The following is an 18,030-nucleotide window of genomic DNA, read 5'->3' as shown; positions in this document are numbered from 1 at the left end:
GTACAAGTTTCTGCATGGACACAGGCTTCCACCTCTCCTGGGTGTCACTAGGAGTGGAGCTGCTGGGTTATGTGGTAATTTATGTCTACCTTTTGAGGGCCCACCAATCTGTTTTCCACAGTGACTGCAGCACCATTGCTGCATACATCCCTACCAGCAGTGTATGAGGTTTCCTGTTTCTCCACAGCCTTATCAGTTTTTTTTGTTTTACTTTTCTTTTTGCTTAGAGTCAGTAGGTAAGAAGTGACTCTTGTTGTGATTGTAATTTATTTCTGAAATGACCAATGATGATATGCTTATTAACAATTTGTCAGGAACTGTGTCCATTATTAAAAGGTGCTGGGATCCCAAAGAGCTTTTGTTTATGTAGTTTCATCTAGTGAAAGCATATTTAGACACTAAAACCAAGAAATTTAAAAAATATTATTTATTAATTCTTTTGTAAACAACAGTAATAACCTTATATGTTAACATCAGAATGAAGATATCATCACATATTGTGTGTATCTGGAAAACTCTATCATACACTTAGGAAGAGAGTGAAAAAGGAAAATAACATCTTAATAATCATGAAAAACATTTTGATCTCATAGACTTCCCTTCTCCAAAATGCATAATGAGAATTCAATTTTACTCAAGTAAGATAAGTGTGGATAAAGTGAAGCTTCCTATGGCCAGGATCCTCACCTGAACCTAAACGACTTGATGATGTAACTGGCTTGTTGCTAGTCTACTGTTCCCACACCCATAGGCAATAAGCTATTACTGACTGAGTCACTATATAAAGCGCTCTGGGCAGAAGCAGAGATGAGGGAGGATTACAGACTTGCAGACTGTTGATTGCAGATGTAATTCTAGTGCTTGACTTATCACTGGGAGAACAAGCTGGGTAATAAACTCTTTCATCCCAAGAACATTCCATTGTCATTCCACGGTCTCACTGAATCCATAGTGAACTTGCCACTGGCAAGACAATAAGTAAATTAAAAAAAATTTTTTTTTTCCCTAAGATCCCTTTCAACTTTACTGAGACAACATATGGAGTGGATAGATGCTGACAGCAGAGGCTGGTCTGTGCTTGGTTGGTTACAGGACAGAAAAGGGTTCTTTGGTCTGATAAGGACCTGATGACACCTGCCCACCCCACCTTTTTTTTTAATAATGCTTTTCTACCCTTTCAGAAATGAAAACTGGCTGCTGGTTTAAACTTTTCACTAATCCCTTTAATCATATGATTTTATTCAACCAGGACATCTGAGTCAACCAGTTTGAGAATTGGTATCTTATTCAAGCACCTGATCACAAACTGATCAGACTGAAATCTCAGCACCTAAAGATTACCTTCTCAGCAGGAATTGGGGGTGGGGGTGGGGTGGGCATGGAGAGGTACAATCAGTGGTCCTCAAAGTGTGGTCCCCAGCCAGCACCATCAGTACCAACTGCAGCTTGTCAGAAATGTAAATTCTTGCGCCTCACCCCAGATGTCCTGACTTAGAAACTCTGGACGTCGGCCCAGCCATCTGGGCCTCCAGGTGATTCTGCTTTGCTAAGCATTTTGCTGACAGTCTGAGGACCATCGGTGTAGCTTCTCCAGAGTCATGTTCTTAACATGGTCTTCGTCCTCATTCCCCACTGCCTCCTTCTTTCTTTCCTCCCATAAACATTGAATGTATTGATCCCTTATGAGTGTTTTTATGACAGTGATTTGGAAATACACACATTTGCAGATTGCGTGTCTATCTGTAAACATCAAATTCGTGCAGGCCAAATTCAGAGTATCTTTTCTAGCAATCCCAAGGAAATGAACTCTTGAAGAGCCTGTTAGTAATGTACAGGTGAAGATTTCTTCCTATACTTTGCCACCTGGGACCACTTTATCCTTCATTTCCCAACTTTAACTCCAGTAAAATCCTTTCAAATATTGAAGCTCTACAGTTCTAAGGGCTTGGTTGCCCTCTTTGTTGTTACCCTGCTTTGGTAATTCTTCCATGGCCTCTGTTCTTTGAACTTCAAAATTGAGGGTTCAGGGGAAGAGGGCTAGTTTAGAGGACTGAGTTAAGGACAAAAAGATTCATAGCTAACAGTCTGGAGTTCTTAGAGAGTGTTCATTCAGGAATATGACTGGGAGAATGGGCTAGTCCAACAGAGGCTGGGAAGGGAACTGCGTGGATCATGTGACAAGGTGCAATTTCATAGGACCTTACATAGGGAGTGTGTGTATGTGAATTTACATTAGTGCTAGGGTTTTCCTTGGATTTCTTGACTGGGAAGTTGGGATGACATTAACATGAGGCTTCTTTTCTTTATGCTCTATGTGGTGTAGAGAGAGTTCCATGCCATTCAAGCTTTAATTAATACATATACATGAAAATAAGACTGAGAGTTCTAGTTGTTCCTTCCTGTTCTTCCAGTGACCTTGGAAATGCTGCCTAGAAGCAGATCGAGCTCACTGGTTGATACTACAGAGCTTCATGGTGGGTGTGCAGATGTCTGGTGTTCTGTGAGGGACTTCAGAGCTTTCCAGATACAAGGGATCACAGGAGGTGCCTCTTGGGTGAGTGTTCAACTTCTTTGATTTCACTTGTGCTCCATGACTTCTGTGGGCTGTTCTTGGCTTCTTAGCACTCTTGGTTTTCTAGATTGTTCTTCTACTCTTCCTCCTGTAGTGATATAACTAAGTAATAGTCATAGGTGTAATATTGCACCAAGAAAAATGGGTTCTCCCCAAACTGATGTGGTAGAGCATTCAACGTAAGCTCCCACTGACCTGCTAACTTTAGGTTCCGCCCCAGGGTATCATTACCTTCCCATATGCTGAAATCTGACCTCAAGGCCTCTTCCGCCGTCCAGAGGCTGAGACTGGCTGCCCCTGGGTTCTTGTGTACTACACATCCCCTCACCTTCCATTTCATCCTTGTGTTTGTGACCACATGGTCCCACTATTGATTCTCTAAAACTTCTTCCTTAACCTCCACTTCCAATCAGCAGCCAATACTGCTACCTTGACCTCCTTTGCATATTTCTTGATTCTTCTCCTTTTTAACTTACACCCACTGACCTAGTTCATGCCTGCATCATCTCTTGTGCAAATTTATTTCGTCATAACATAACCAAACTGCCCCCACTATCACCTGCCTCAAAGTCAGACCACTCAGAGGGCCAGTGCTACCGCCTGTCCTATAAGTAAAGCTTCTGGGGCTCTCTGTAGCCCTCAGGACAGAGTCCAAGCCCTTCAGTCAGGCGTGGTCTTCCATGTCTTGGTCACTGTGTCACTGTCTATCCCCACAATCTCATGTTTCCGCTGCCCCATGTACTTGACACTCAGTGCTTAGAGCTGCTTGGTGTGTCCCAGACATCTGTAGCTGCACCACTCTGCTTTCCTTTGCCCATTTTCTCTGTGCTGAGCAGTGACTCCTGCCTTTCTTTGACTTCATGCATCTCAGGCACCATCAGCTCTAAAAGCCTTGCTGGCAACACCTGTGTAGGGCTAAGTGTCTTCTCTCTTTGCTCCTATAACACATCAATTTTAGGCTCTAACAGATTATATTTAAAGTATCTATTTTTTTCTCTTCTCCTCTGCTCATCTATGAGCTCCTGAGAGTGGGGACCATTTGTATTTATCTTTGGCTCTTATCAAGAGCCTGGTACATAGCAAATATTTTTGTAATAGTTTTTTTCTTTTATTGAGATACAGTTGACACATAACATTGTGCAAGTTTAAGGTATACAATGTGCTGATTTGATATGTTTATATATTGCAATTTGATTATCACCGTAGGGTGAGCGAACACCTCCATCACCATCACATAACTGTCATTTCTTTTCTGTGGTGAGAACATTTAAGGTTTAGTCTCTTGGAAACTTTGAAATTTATAATATACCATGTTTTACTATAATCATGGTGCTGTGCATCAGATCCCCAGAATTTATTCATCTTCTAACTGCAAGTGTGCACCCTTTGACAAAGTTTTTTTGAACTATTTAGAGAATAATAGCTCCAGAAAAGCTATAATAAAAGTAACTAATTGTGCTAAATGATTTTCTTGAGTTGAAAACTCCTAGTTTCTAGCCACTGATGCACTTTAAGAACTTTCTCTGGTGGTGGAAATATTTTGTATCTATGTTGTCCAATAACATAGCCACATGTGGCTGTTGGACACTTGAAAATAGGACTAGTGCAACCAATGAACTGAATTTTTAATTGTGTTAAACTTATTTAAGTTTAAAGTTAAATACCCACATGTGACCAGTGGCTCTTATATTGAGCATCACAGTCCTGGACTTCTGCCTTACTTAGCCCAAGGAATACCTGGTTACTTCCTACCTTGTTCTGAGCTCCCATGGAGCAAGGCTCCAAGAAGTGGTGTGCTGGTGACTTTAACAACCAGTTCTCTGAAAAAGTTTGCCTACTTCCATGGTGTAATTACTCCCACTATGCCCAGTTCCAAGCTACCAATGTGACGTCAGTATACAGAAAACTGGATTGGAAAGAGATGTGCAATAGCAAACAATTACATAGTATTTTCTTGATACAGACACAATAGGTGCAAATAACTCTGAGAAAAAAGAAAGTAGTATTATATAAAATAATTATAAAGTGATTAATTTTGAGTATTAACTTTGTTTTTAATATAATTTATTTAATTATAAGTTCATATACTTAAATTTTTTATAATGGCTCTGCTTAAAAACATTCAGCAAAATTCCTGAAAATTTAACTTTTGGCCCTTAGGAGCCAGTGTAGGCCAACTCTAACTTATTACTGGCTAGTAATTGCTCAAAAAATAAATAAGTAGAATAAAGTAAAATAAAATAAAATAATAACGTATGATTTCTGTTTGGCCACAAGAGGGCATTATCAGGCGAAATTAGATTGGAGGAAGGCTTTTGGACTGGCTTTCTTGACCGGGTCAGTCTGAGATCTTTAAGTCTCCTGGAAGATTTTAATTCTGGGAGGTTTTTGGTTATTGTGGGAACTCATACAGTTGCAGGCCATTCTTTATTTCACAACATAAACTTCAAACCTCTACCACACCCAAATAGCTTCATCCCTTTGTGTCTGAAGGTGTTGGGGCTTTAAGTTACCAAATGAAAAGTTCCTCGATAGGCATTAAGTCTTGTCAGTGAGGGAAGAAGAGGACAAGGAACGAGTGTTTACACTGTCGGGCCCCTGACAAACGTCATCTCATGTAATCCTAAAAGAATGCCTCCGTGATCACCTAGCCCAGTATTGGAATTGGTAGACTGCCAGGCATATGAATAATTACTAATATAATAATCCTACAGGTTTATCCTTGGCATTGCCAAATAGTTTGTACTTTTTAATTCACATGAGGAAAATCAGGAGTATATTGTGGGTCTGATGACCAATATGAGAATGGAAGAAATCTGATGATTTCTCTCTGGCTGGTCTAACTACAGGATCTAAGACCTTTGGTTTTTGAAGGGTATCTATGTCTTCTTAGAGTCTTACTAGGGAGTTTATATCAGGGTTGGCCAGAGTGCCCTCTAGAGTGTGTTTGGGACACCCTGGACAGTCAAGATGTGACATAGTAGGTCTCCCTCATCCACTGTGTAAAGGGAGAAGAGACTGGCCAGAGTGTGTGTGTGTGTGTGTGTGTGTGTGTGTGTGTGTGTGTGTGTGTGTGTGTGATTGTTCCACTCTCTTGATCCATAATACTATTAGTCTAGTGCAATTGTTCTCAAAGTTTAGTCCCTGGAGCAGCAGCATCAGTTCCACATGGGGATTTTTTAGAAATGCTCACTTTCAGGCCCACCCCAGACCTGCTGAATCAGACCTGCAGTGTGTGTTTTAACAAGCCCACCAGGAAATTCTGATGCCCACTCAAGTCTGAGACCTGTTCACCTGGTGCAGAGTTGTCAAGACTAGATGCATATGTATTAGATGCACCCTAGGAACTTATAAAGGTACTGATGTCCCAGCCACAAAAGGACAGATACAGTATGATTCCATTTATCTGAAATGTCTGAAACAGGCAACCCCATAGAGATGGAAAGCAGATCAGTGGTTGCAGGGAATGGGGGGGGAATGAGGAGTTGGGAAGTATGCTGTTTCTTTTTGGAGTGACAGAAATGTTTTCATGTGTGATTAGATAGTTTGGGTATATACAAAGCAGTGCTGAACACCCTTGAATTGTACACTTAAAAATGGTTAAAATGATGATTTCTCTCTGGCTGGTTTGACTACCAGCCAGAAATGATTAATTTTATCTCAACTGAAAAAAAAAAAATAGCACTGCTGTCTGGGGCCCATCCCCAGAGACTCTAGTTGGGGCACAAGCATTGGTATTTTTAAAAATCTCACCCAGTTGTTGTTCTAATCTGCAGTCAGGGTTGATAATTTAAGTTGGTGCAATAAGGCCACCCACGGGCCATGTTTAAGTCAAGGGAGCTGTGGTGTGAGTGGCTGCAGTGTGGGGGTAAGGGGTGCAGGAAGGGAGAAGTGCAGGGGATGCTGCCTTTGGTTCCTCTCTAGCCAGGGGATCGGGCAGACAGGTCTGGGGCTCTACATTCATGGTGTGTTTGACCTCTGCTGTTTGTGCAATCTTGCCCATGTTGCCTAATCTGCCTAAGCTGTAGCTATTCCAAAGGTTTCTGAGAAGATAGATGGTGATCATGGTTCAGCAAATAAGCATCAAGCCTGGCATACACTAGTGGCTCAACAAATGTTAATCTCCTTTGCTTTCCCCATTTCCCTGTGGCTTCAATACCTACTGACTGACTCCTTAGAAATGCGTGCATTGGCCAGTTCTCTGTCTACCACTCCCTGAGCTGCATGAGGTTAGTAGCAGAATGAGGTGGGCTGGGGGCAGGGGTCTCTGCCAGGGGCTTTCCCCATGCTGGGCTTCACCGCCAGCTTAGGCAAGGGCTTGCCTTGAGAAGACAGGAACTCACTATCTCTGCTGCCAGGTGAGTCCACTTTGAAGGAGGACGCTGATCAGCAGGGAGGGACGCAGCCAGCCACTGTCAACAGAGAAGCAGCTCAGCAAGGCCTGTCCTGGTGAGGTTCCAGAGCAGGCTGAGAAAGTCCCTCCAGTGAGCAAGGATTTTCTGGGAAGAGGTGGGCACTTCAGTTTCTGCTTTCCCATGCTCAGGAATGTAGCTCTCTCCCTGGAAGGGCCTGGTGAGGTATGGAGGGTTCCTCAAGGGACTGGCTGTCTCTGGGGGATGAACTGACAGGCATGCTCTTCAGAAAGGCTCAGAGGCCAGGCCTCAGTTAAGGAGCCATGAGTGAGGCCTGTGGCGGGTAAAAGAAATGTTGCAATATAAAGATAAATGATAAACACATTAGCATCTCTAGAATGTGTTCGTAGTTCCCAAATGCTGCTTTCCTGTGTCCTAGAGTAAGCAAGCTTTCTATCATCCATCCATCCATCCATCCATCCATCCATTTATCAATGTTAGATATACCTCAAAGCCCGTTTCTCTTTTTCTTTTTCCCAGCTATAACTGATATATAACATTGTGTAAGGGTAAGGTATACACCGTGATGATATGATACATTTGTGCATCTGACCTTTGAACAGCATAGGGGTGAGGGGTGCCAACCGCTCCCAACACCCAGCATAGTCAAAAATCCACATATAACTTTAGATTCCCCCCAAACTTAACTACTAATAGAATACTGTTGGCAGGAAGCCTTACTGATAACATAAAACAGTCAATTAACACATATTTTGCATGTGTTATATATTGTATTCTTACAATAAACTAAACTAGAGAAAAGGAAATATTTTTTCAAATTGTCTCAAATATCCAAAAAAATTTTCCAACATATTATTGAAAAACTCTGTGTGTAAGTGGGCCCATGCAGTTCAAACTCATGTTGTTCAACGACTGACTATATATTGCAAAGTGGTAATGACTGCAGCTTTAGCATAATCATCACATAATTACTTCTATCACATCACGTAATTACCATTTCCTTTTTGTGGTGAGACCATTTAAGCTCTACTTCCGAAGCAACTTTCAAGTATATAATGCAGTATTATCAGCTATAGTCACCATGCCCCACACTAGATCCCAGAACTGATTCATCTTCTAACTGCAAGTTTGAATGTGTCTCCATCTTTCCCACCCTTGGTAACCACCATTCTACTCTCTGTTGCTATAAGCTTGTTTTTTAACCCCTCAAAGCCCCTTTTTTCCTCCTACCAAGAAACAACTCTAATGTTTACGGGACATATTTTCTGTCTTCCCTGGTTATACTGCATCCCTCCCACTTCACCTCGGCCCCACATGCCCCCACAGATGTAGGACTAGTTGGGAGGAAGTGCCTGGTTACTGTAACCCATTCCTGTGATTGCTTAGGTTAATATCTGGATTACTCTTTTACTCTTATAAGCATTATACAGTGTAAGGAGTAAGTCATTAAACTAACCAACTAATTAATCACCAACCACCAACCCACCAAGTTGCACGGCCCACAGTGTCTGTCTGCTGTACATTGTCAGTCAAAGCAGTCCTACCCACCTGCTATCTGGTACTTGACTGCAAATATGAACGTCTCTGTAGTGGTAGCCACTTCTGTATGTTTCTGAAAATCTGTGCAGAAGAGAGAGGGGAGGATGCTCAGTTTATGCTAATTATTGGGCTGCGCAGGCTGGAGAGAGTTAGGGTTGCTCAGCTGATGGAAGGGGTGTGAAGCTTAGAGAGGCCATGGGTGGGTTTCTGGTTCTTCTGCCTCGAGATGCCGCCCACGGGCCTGTTTCTCCTCTTCCTAACACTTGCTTTCTGCATGTTTGAGGACTGCGGGTCAGATGCGGGCGCTTGGTGATCTTTTACACCTACGGGGCAACTCTGCCCAGCTGCCAGAGGGCTGCTCTGGGCCACCAGCCTTCCCTTTCTTGCATCTGGGTTTATGGCCAAGCTCACCTACACGGAAACCCCAGCCATACCTGTAGTACCTGTGGCGCCTGTGGGGCCTGTCATTTTTAAGGGACAGGAAGTGTCACTCCCAGGAGGAGCATCAGTACTTGCTTGAGGCTCACCCTCACCTGGAGGAGAGAAGAAAAATTGGGAGTGGGGGTCCCACAGCACAAGCCTGTCGCAGTCGACCCGGACACACCAGCTGAAGGGTGTCTCGGTTTGGGCACAGTATCTGGGAGTGCCACACACAGCTCTGCATCCCAGTCACTGGCAAGCGGGCAAGTGGCCCTAGGACCACCAGGTGAGAGGCAACTCTAACCCCAATCCTGGCTTTCCATGGAACTTTGAGCGACTCTCTCTCCCCAGGCTTCCTCCTTAGCCCTGCTTTCCATCTGAGGCTTGGAAACAGGTCGTAACAGCATAAATACCGTGGGACCATCGCATGCAGTAGACATGCACAAAGGATAGCCTTTCTGTGTGACAGGCTCCCCATTCCTCAGGGGTGTTGTTTGTTACTCAGGACACTGCTCCAGCTCATCCTCCTTTCAAAAGGAGGCGACCCATACACCCTGGCTGGCAGTGGCTTCCCTGTGTGGGAAAGAAGCACAGCAGCCCCAAAGAATCCAAGAGGAAGACATGGGATGTGGAGAATGAGCAAAGGAACCAGTAACACTATGGTTAAATGTAAGTAGCTTTTCATTATAGAAATGGTAATATGATTTCAGAATGAAAATAACAGAAGAGCCCAACAGAGGTGGGTTGCAGGTGTGTGTAAATGAATGAGTGTGGGTGTATGCGCACACACACACATGCACATGTGCTGAAATAAACTCCATCCCTGCACATTTGCACTTTTAACAAAGTGCAGGTGGGAACTGCCCAAAAGGAAGGAGCATGCTCACAGTATAACACTGTACAGATAATGGACTTGCTTTATATATCAGTAAGCTAGAATCATGGGGAAGGCAGGCTGGCCTTTTTTGAATGAGATGAAGTCTTGGCTTAGAGGACAAAGTGGAATTTCAGAATCAGCTGAAAAGAAAAGAAAACGTGCAGCATTTTCATCAGTGAGGGGAGCTTGGGGATACTCAAAAGGCCTTTTGTGCTCTTCATTTCCTGCTATCTATCCCCATTCTGGGTACAGAGGACCTGAGATGATGGAGACCTTAGAGTTTATCTAGTCTGTTTTCTGGACTGAGAAAAATGAGAGGCCCAAGGAGCCTGAGTGGCTTGCCCAAGGTCACAGAGCTGGTGGGTGAGGAATCCCACCCTGGTCGACATGGTGGAAAAAGCAAGGCAATGGGCCTGAGAAGCAACACCACACTGGGAACTGACTCCCCTTTCATTTATGCACTTGAGCTGTGGCCACATCCACCTCATCTCCCCACAGAGCAGTTTGCAGATGCTCTCAGCAGGACCTCTCTGCTGGGCCCTGAGTCCCTGGGCCCACTAGTAGTGAACTGCCTGCCCCACCCTAAAATGGTAAATTCTTTCCGAAGCTTCATGTTCCCACGGTGGGGGCTCCCTGCAGTGGCCTGGAAGAGGGAAAGGAAATTCTGAAGGCAGCTTGAGGAAAGCATTGTCAGTAAATCCAAGTTGCTTCTTCCTAGAGAGTGGACCTTGGTTCTCATTCTATCGTTTCATTCATTTGTTCATTCATATATTCATTAATTCTTTCATTTAACCAATATGTATTGAGAATGCTAGGCACTTAGTGGGAAAGCACAAAGACCCAGTCACGCAGGAGCAGACGGTCTATTGGCTAAGAAAGACACATGGAAGCAGAATCTGCCAAGGGCCATAGTTGTGGAATAAATGCTTGCTATGGGAACACAGAGGAATGAGTAATTGCTTCTGTTGATGGTGAGGATTTTGATAAGTAGGCAGGAGTGGAAAGGGCAGACCTAACCCAGGGACAAGGAGACATTCGAACCAAGTGGGGCCAGTGAAATGTGAAGATCTCCGTGGCTCTCCACAGCTAGTGAGGAAGCACGCCCTTGGGCTGAAGCTCGTGATCATCTTGGGACCATGGCAGAAGGATCTGACAAAGCCAAAACCAGGAAGAGAGAAGGGTGAAGAGAATCCTGGGGAAGGGGGCCCAACCTCTGGTCAAGCCACGCCTGAAGCTTGCCCCACAGAGGCTCCTGTCAAGGCCTGTGAAAATTCCCCATGCTCACTAACTTTCCACTCACCCAACGAAAACCCAAGCCTGACTGCCCATTAATCTCAAGGATCATGACCTGCTCAGACTTAATGTCAGGATTCCCCACCCCATGCCAGTCCAGATGTATGGGACCACATGTACTGTCTACCCCCAAACGTGTGAAACTGGACCAGTGCTCTGGCCTTCCACCGCTTGAGCACCCACTATAACCTCTTCAGCTTCCCTAAATAACTCCTCTGTCCCAGCAGGGAGCTGAGTGGTCCCGCCCTAAATGATATGTTCTAGTCTAACATCTTGCAAATCACAACAGAACTTGTGTTTTAGTTGCAGAATAAAATTTCTTTTACAGCCAAAAACATTCATAATGGTCTGAGCCTGTCTGAGTTAGGTTTGCTCCTTTCAAATGAAAATATCCAAATCGATGCAATCTGTGAACTGTCTCTTAACCAGACCAGCCGGTTATCTCTTGAGTAAGGGCAGTAAACACTGACCTTTGGAAAAAACCTTTCAATAACCGTGGAGGTAGTATGGGAGAAGTAGAGAAGAACAGAAAAATAAATGACTTCTAAAACACCATTCTAGTACACAGTTGGAGAGATAAATGGGTAAAAACATCATTTTGCAACAATGCCCCTGGATTAGTCTTTTTTTTTTACATAATGGAAGCTGCAAATAAATTCAAACTAATTTAAAGGAAGTAATCAGTAGAGAGATTCCTAGTCTAATTTCCAAATTATGTGAGTTTCGCCAGGCCCTTTAACTTCTCCATGTCTCAATTGAAGTAGTTCTCCTGTCCCCCACTTGCTAGGTTGTAAGGTTCAAATGAGATTATACATAATATGATAAAGTTCTTTGTAATTTTATACAATTATCATAGGTCTAAGGTCTTATAAGATCAGCTGCTCCCCCAAAAGCTCTGGTTTTCCTGTCGAGCTCTGTTTCTTCCTGAAATTATGACCTGACTTAAAGATGATTCATTCTGAAAAGTTGTGGCAGCAACTTGGTACTCACAGTGCTCATTCATCCACAGCCCACTATCTAAGAGGGATTTGTGTGCAGTGTCAAGACTCACCCTGTATGGCATGGCATAGCTTAACACTCATAATGTCCATAAGAAACATCTCGAAATAAATTGCTTTGCTGACAGTTTATTATCTTGTGGCTCAGAGAAAAAACACAGAGCATTTCCTTAAGGGCAGGGACTGTTGTCTACTCATGTTTCTATTTTGTCAGCAGTGCCTGGCACAGTTAGTCCCAACTTTTAGAATTGAACTGAATTCTGTTTGGCCAGCTCTCAAACCCAGGAGTAAGCCTAGAGCCCAATCACACAGGCTCTGGCTGCTGTGAGAGTGGCTTGAAATGCTGAGCCTAGAAATAGTCTGTAGATGCTATGCAATAGTTCTTGTCCACATTATGTCCTCAGAGGAGAGGCTAGTGGGATAGACTTTCCTCCTTTGCAGGACACATCATATACCTGCAAGAGAGCGGTTGGCTCCTAGGAATCAGCCAGATGACAGAGTTCAGATTCACCTCTTACCTGGAAGGTTGACTTGGTCCATGGACTGCATTTGGCTTTGCATTTCTGTGGTTTTATTTTCCTTCTTTTCTTCAGGAATAACTTGTTTTTCTCTGTTCCCAAGGGCTAGAGAGTATGGATGGAATGAAGCAAATAAATTCATAGATGCTTAAAATAGAAAACACTCTGCATGTATTCAATTACTCAGAGTATCTTTCTAAGGCCCTTGATGTGCCAGGTGGTACTGGGGTGCTGGGTTTACAGATGAGCCACATGCAAGCCCTGTCCTTGGGTGCCCTCAGTGGGGCCTGCTCACACCCAGCCCAACACTGGCCTGTTGGTACCCATGTGGGTAATGACAATGGTCTACAACATATTTCTTAAATAACTGAAAGCTTTTCTGGTGGAATTTTTTGTGTTTGTATGTCTCCCCAAAAGGGATTCCATTCTGGCCTCCAGCCCTGCCGACACTGTGCATGGGTGTTTATGAAGGCAATGAGGAGTGCTCCAACTCAACACCCACTGACCCCTTTGTTTCCTTGAAGCAGTTCATTTAAAAGTTAGAGAGATGTAATCCAAAGCAAAGAAAGAAAACCTCTCCTACAACACTCCTCTCTATTGTGGAGAGTTTGGCAAAGGATCTGAGTATGGGGCATAGTAATTGAGGGGGCATCAGGATTCCAGCTTAGGGTCACGGAAGGTATCTGCTAGGTGCGTCAGCAGAGCCCCAATCTCCAGAATGCAGGTCATACATGGTTTAGGGGGACAAAGGTCCCTGTGGCTCACCAACAGCATCTCCAGGTTAAGAAATAAAAAGACAAGTGAACCTGCCACTATTCACCACATCCTAATATCGCAAACTGAACTAAAGACCTACTAGGGAAATGGGGCTCCTGGGAGAGCCTTCAGGATTCAAAGGATAAAGTTCAATGGCAAATCATGGTATCAGATCCACTTAGGTTTAGAAAGTCTTGGGTGTCATTCCTCTCAAATTCCACTCCAGGGAGGTGATCCACCTCCAATATCCAAGCAGTTGGCTCTGCCATCTCAGCTTACTCCCACCAGCCACAGGGAGGTTTGGGACCCTTATTCCACTGGTGATTCTGACACAGCTGATTTTGAGGACCAGGAGGCTCTCAAGCTGTGTTTTGATACCCAGAAATAAAGAGGTTCTAAATGAACAACTTCCTCTGCCTCTCAGCTCCCCTTATGCTGATTTGGAGCCTTACCTGCACACCAGTCTGACCAGCCTGTAGGCTTGTTATTCTCCTCACTCCCCAAGCCCACAAGGGCTTCACAGGGCAAGAATAAGAGTCAGCAAGTTTCTGAGGATGTGGGGCCTTTGGGGAATATTCCTTATGCTCTGGAATGCCAGCTCCGGACAGGAGGCTGGGGAAAAGCTCTGGACTGACCATACCTTCTGCTTGATAATAAGTTGGCCCTTGAACAACACAGGTGTGACCTACATGGGTCTACTTACATGTGAGTTTTTTCAATAAATACATTGGAAAATTTTTTGGAGATTTGCAACAATTTGAAAAACATTTTCTTTTCCTTTAGCTTAGTTTATTGTAAGACTACAGTAAATAACACATATACATGTTAAATCAACTATTTATCTTATCAGGGAGGCTTCTAGTCAACAGTAGGGTTAATAGTTAAGTTTTGGGGAGTCTAAGGTTATCCACATATTTTTTGACTGTGCAGGGGTCAGCACCCCTGACCCCTTCACTGTTCAAGAGTCAACTGTGTAGTTTTCCCTTCAAAGAACTCCCCCAAAGGCCCCATGGCACCCTGAGTGGAAGATGTTGGTCCTCGATTAGACTCCAGTATTCAGTAGCATGAGCTTCTCTTCCCTTTTTACCCTGGCAGGCAAGACATGCCTCTCCCACTGCCTCCATTTTTCTACCCAGAACTTCCTTAGTGCTGCAGAGATGGTCACTGAAAAGGGGCAGGTGGGGGGGTCCTGGGCAGCTGTTAGGGGCTCACATTGCTCTGTTACTGGAGGCGGAGGTAGGATGAGGTTTCATCAGCCAGGATGTGGGTGGTATGACATAGGTGCTTTGGAAACCAAAACAAAAGAGAGTTAATTCAGCCTTACAGGTAGATATTGCCCTCTAGAATTGTTATGATTTTTCATATTCTTTATATGGGCTCATTCTGACTGTTTCTTTTTTTATTTTTTATTTTTAATAAAATGAACATAACCTGAATTTTACCATATTAACTATTTTTAAGTGTACAATTCAGTGGCATTAAGTACATTTTCATTGTTGTGAACTGGAATTATTTTTTAATTGTTCACTAATAATTCATGTCTGTTCTCTCCGTGCCTCTGAAATACAAGTTCCTTGAGAGCTGGGTATCTTGGTGCCTAGACCAGCCCTCAGGACCAGGAGATGCTCCTTCAATGTTTGCAGTGAATGAATATTCCAGAAACCACTCAAATTCATTTTCATATAGTTTGGGCTGGCCAATTTTTATCTATAGGGCTGAGTGAACAAAAGCTCACACTTGACTACAGCTCTTCTCTTTCCCTAGATAATTACAAAAGGAGACACTTACAAGTCCTTATGCACTGACATTTGTTTTCCCAGAAAGTTGGTTTGAAATAAAAAGTAAAAACATTTGGACAAAACATCCCAGAATTCTGAAAAATGATTTAAAACATATTTTAATAAAGACACATAAATTAAAGACACCCCATGTGCACTGACACCCAGTACAACCAAACCCAAACTGGTGAGTAGGGTATTCATTTTCAGGCAAATCACCATCTTCTCCAGCTCTTTTGGCAAATCATCTGCAGCCTTTCAGGTTGTGAAGATCATTAAGAAGTAAATTACCACTGGCCCAAGGTGATGGACTTCCCCCCAGAATTAAGCCTTTTGAATTAGAACAGATAATAACCTGCTGTGTCTATTAGCACTATAAACTAGCAGAAACAGATCTAAGATTGTATTATTTACTCAGCGAGTGATAAAGAATGGACTGCTCTGTATACTTTCTGACCAAGATTCATATGCCCAACTAGAAAATTTAATAATTTGTATACACTTCTCTTCTGAGCTCTTTACTCCAATACCACATTGTCTTGATTACTGTAGCTTTATAATAAGTCTCAAAATCAGAAGTGTTGTTATTCCATTTCAGTTCTTTTTCAAAGTTGCTTTGGCTGTGATAGATCTTTTGCATTTCCATGTGAATTTTGGAGACAGTTTGCCAATTTCTGTAAGAAAGCCTGCTAGAATTTTGATTTGGGAAGAATGACACCGTAACAATATTGATTTGTCCAATCCACAAATTTGTTATATCTCTCCATTTTATAGGTCTTCTTTAATTCCTCTCAGCAATGGTTTCTGGTTTTCAGTGTCATATCTTCTCTTCTTTTGTCAGTTACCCCTAAGTAGTTCGTACTTTTCAGTGCTACTGCAAATTATATTGGTTTGTTTTATTTATTTCAGTTTCCAATTGCTCATTCTAATGTGTAGAAATATAATTGTCTTTCATGTATTGATGTTTTGTCTACAGTAACTAACACATATATGGACAGCTGATGTTCAAAGTAGACGTAAGAGAAACTCAGCACAGAGAACCTTTTCAACAAATGGTGCTGGAACTATTGGATATCCATATCCTTAAAAACTCAAAACCAAACCAATACAAAACCTTCCATCCATACTTCACATTATACACAAAATTAACTCAAAATGAATCACAGACATAAATGTAAAACGTTAAGCTGTAAAACTTCTAGAAAACCTTTGTAACCTTTAGCTAGCTATGAAAGATTTCTTAGCTATGACACTGAAAGCATAATACATAAAAAATTAAGTTGAGCTTTATCAAAATAAAAAATTTTCTGCTCTTCATTAGATACTGTTAAGAGAATGAAAAGACAAGCCACAGACTCTGAGAAAATACTTACAAATTGTATGTCTGATAAAAAATTTGCATCCATAACATATAAACAACTCAATAACACTTCAACAACTCAAGGTTTTTAAAAGGGCAAAAGGCTTAACCAGACACTGTACTAAAGAAGATATATAAGATATATTCTTATATATAAAGAAGATATACCAATGGCAAATAAGCTCATGAAAAGATGCTCAGCATCATTAGTTATTAGGAAAATACAATTAAAACTGTGAAAGACCACTACACACCTATTAGAACAGGTACAATTTAGAAGACCAGCCAGCCACCAACAGAAAATTTGTTAACTACATGAGGTGATGAGTATGTTAACCTAATTGTATTAATTCCTTCACTATATATGCATTTATCAAATCATCACAGTGTATACCTTAAACTTACACAATGTTATAAGTCAGTTATATCTCAGTAAAGGTGGGGGAAAACAATTTAAACGTTAAAAAACAAAGTCTGACCACACCAAGTGCTTACAGGATATAGAGGGATTGGAACTCTCACGTGCTATTGTTGGAAATGTAAAATACTACAATTACTCTGAAAAATGGTCTGGCAATTTCTTTAAAACTTAATGCACATATCATATGATCTAGCCATTCCACTCCCATTTTCTCTATCCAGGAGAAATGAAAGCCTATGTCTACACAAAAACCTACATATGAATGTTCGTAAGAGCTTTATATGTAATAGCCAAAAACCAGAAACAACCCAAAACTCCATTAACAAGTGAATGGATAAACAAATTGTGTGATATCCATTCTGTGGAATGCTACTCAGCAATAATGAGGAGGGAGCTACTGATAAAAGTTACAAGATGGATAGAGAATTGGCACAGTTTCTATGAGTGAAAGAAGCCAGACAACGAAGGTTACCTACTGTATGATTCCATTTGTATAAAATTTTAGAAAATGCAACTAAAGCAAGTGACACAAAGCAGATTGAGGGACAGGGCTGGGTAGGAGGTAAGGATTTTGCAGGATATGAGGAAAATTTGGTAGTGATGATTATGCTTACTTTCTTGATCATAGTGATGGCTTCAAGAATGTATACACTGACCTCTAAACAAATCACGCAATTTAAATACATGCACTTTATTATCTGTCACTTATACCTCAGTAAAGATGCTTAAGGAAACACTAAGAAATAAAAGGAGCTACTGGATGGCAGCAAAGTGTTTGTGGGGTCAGAGCTATGCTGTAGTTGATGAGCTTTAGAGACCTTGCCTGCATTGTTCTCCACGCTTCCAGGAGGACAATTCATCTGTGCTGGCTTCTGACTAAAGCCGCATTTCACTTTCACATTGTGCAACAGGGCTGCCCCAGGGTGCTGGCTATCTCTGGCATCTCCTACAGGGTGGAGAGGGATACTGTCGAGCCAGCTGAGGGGAACTGACCAGGTCACCAACATAGCTCAGACTCTCAATATCCAAACATGGACTGAAGAAAACGAAACATCATAAATTCCCCAGACCTATGGTATCTACACCAAGCCAGTCAGCAGCAGCTGTGGATGGATGGCTCCAATC

At 42.4% G+C, this 18,030-nt stretch overlaps 1 protein-coding gene across 1 annotated transcript in view; it reads right to left on the bottom strand.

Moving 5' to 3' along the window:
* Positions 1–513: 513 nt before the first annotated feature.
* LOC140845608 (interleukin-2 receptor subunit alpha-like) overlaps positions 514–18,030 on the bottom strand; it is a 495,306-nt gene continuing 477,789 nt past the window's right edge. The window contains exons 6-9 of the mRNA XM_073220205.1: positions 12,591–12,695; positions 8,919–9,017; positions 8,494–8,565; positions 514–2,660 (exon numbers count right to left, since the gene is read on the bottom strand). Coding sequence (XP_073076306.1) covers positions 2,578–2,660; positions 8,494–8,565; positions 8,919–9,017; positions 12,591–12,695 — 359 coding nt within the window. The 3' untranslated portion in view covers positions 514–2,577. The remainder of the gene's footprint in view (positions 2,661–8,493; positions 8,566–8,918; positions 9,018–12,590; positions 12,696–18,030) is intronic.

This window comes from Manis javanica, chromosome 2 (assembly GCF_040802235.1).
Source record: "Manis javanica isolate MJ-LG chromosome 2, MJ_LKY, whole genome shotgun sequence".
NCBI classification, from domain to species: domain Eukaryota; kingdom Metazoa; phylum Chordata; class Mammalia; order Pholidota; family Manidae; genus Manis; species Manis javanica.
Note: the sequence above shows the minus strand (reverse complement) of the source record. Positions and strands in the feature narration are given on the sequence as shown.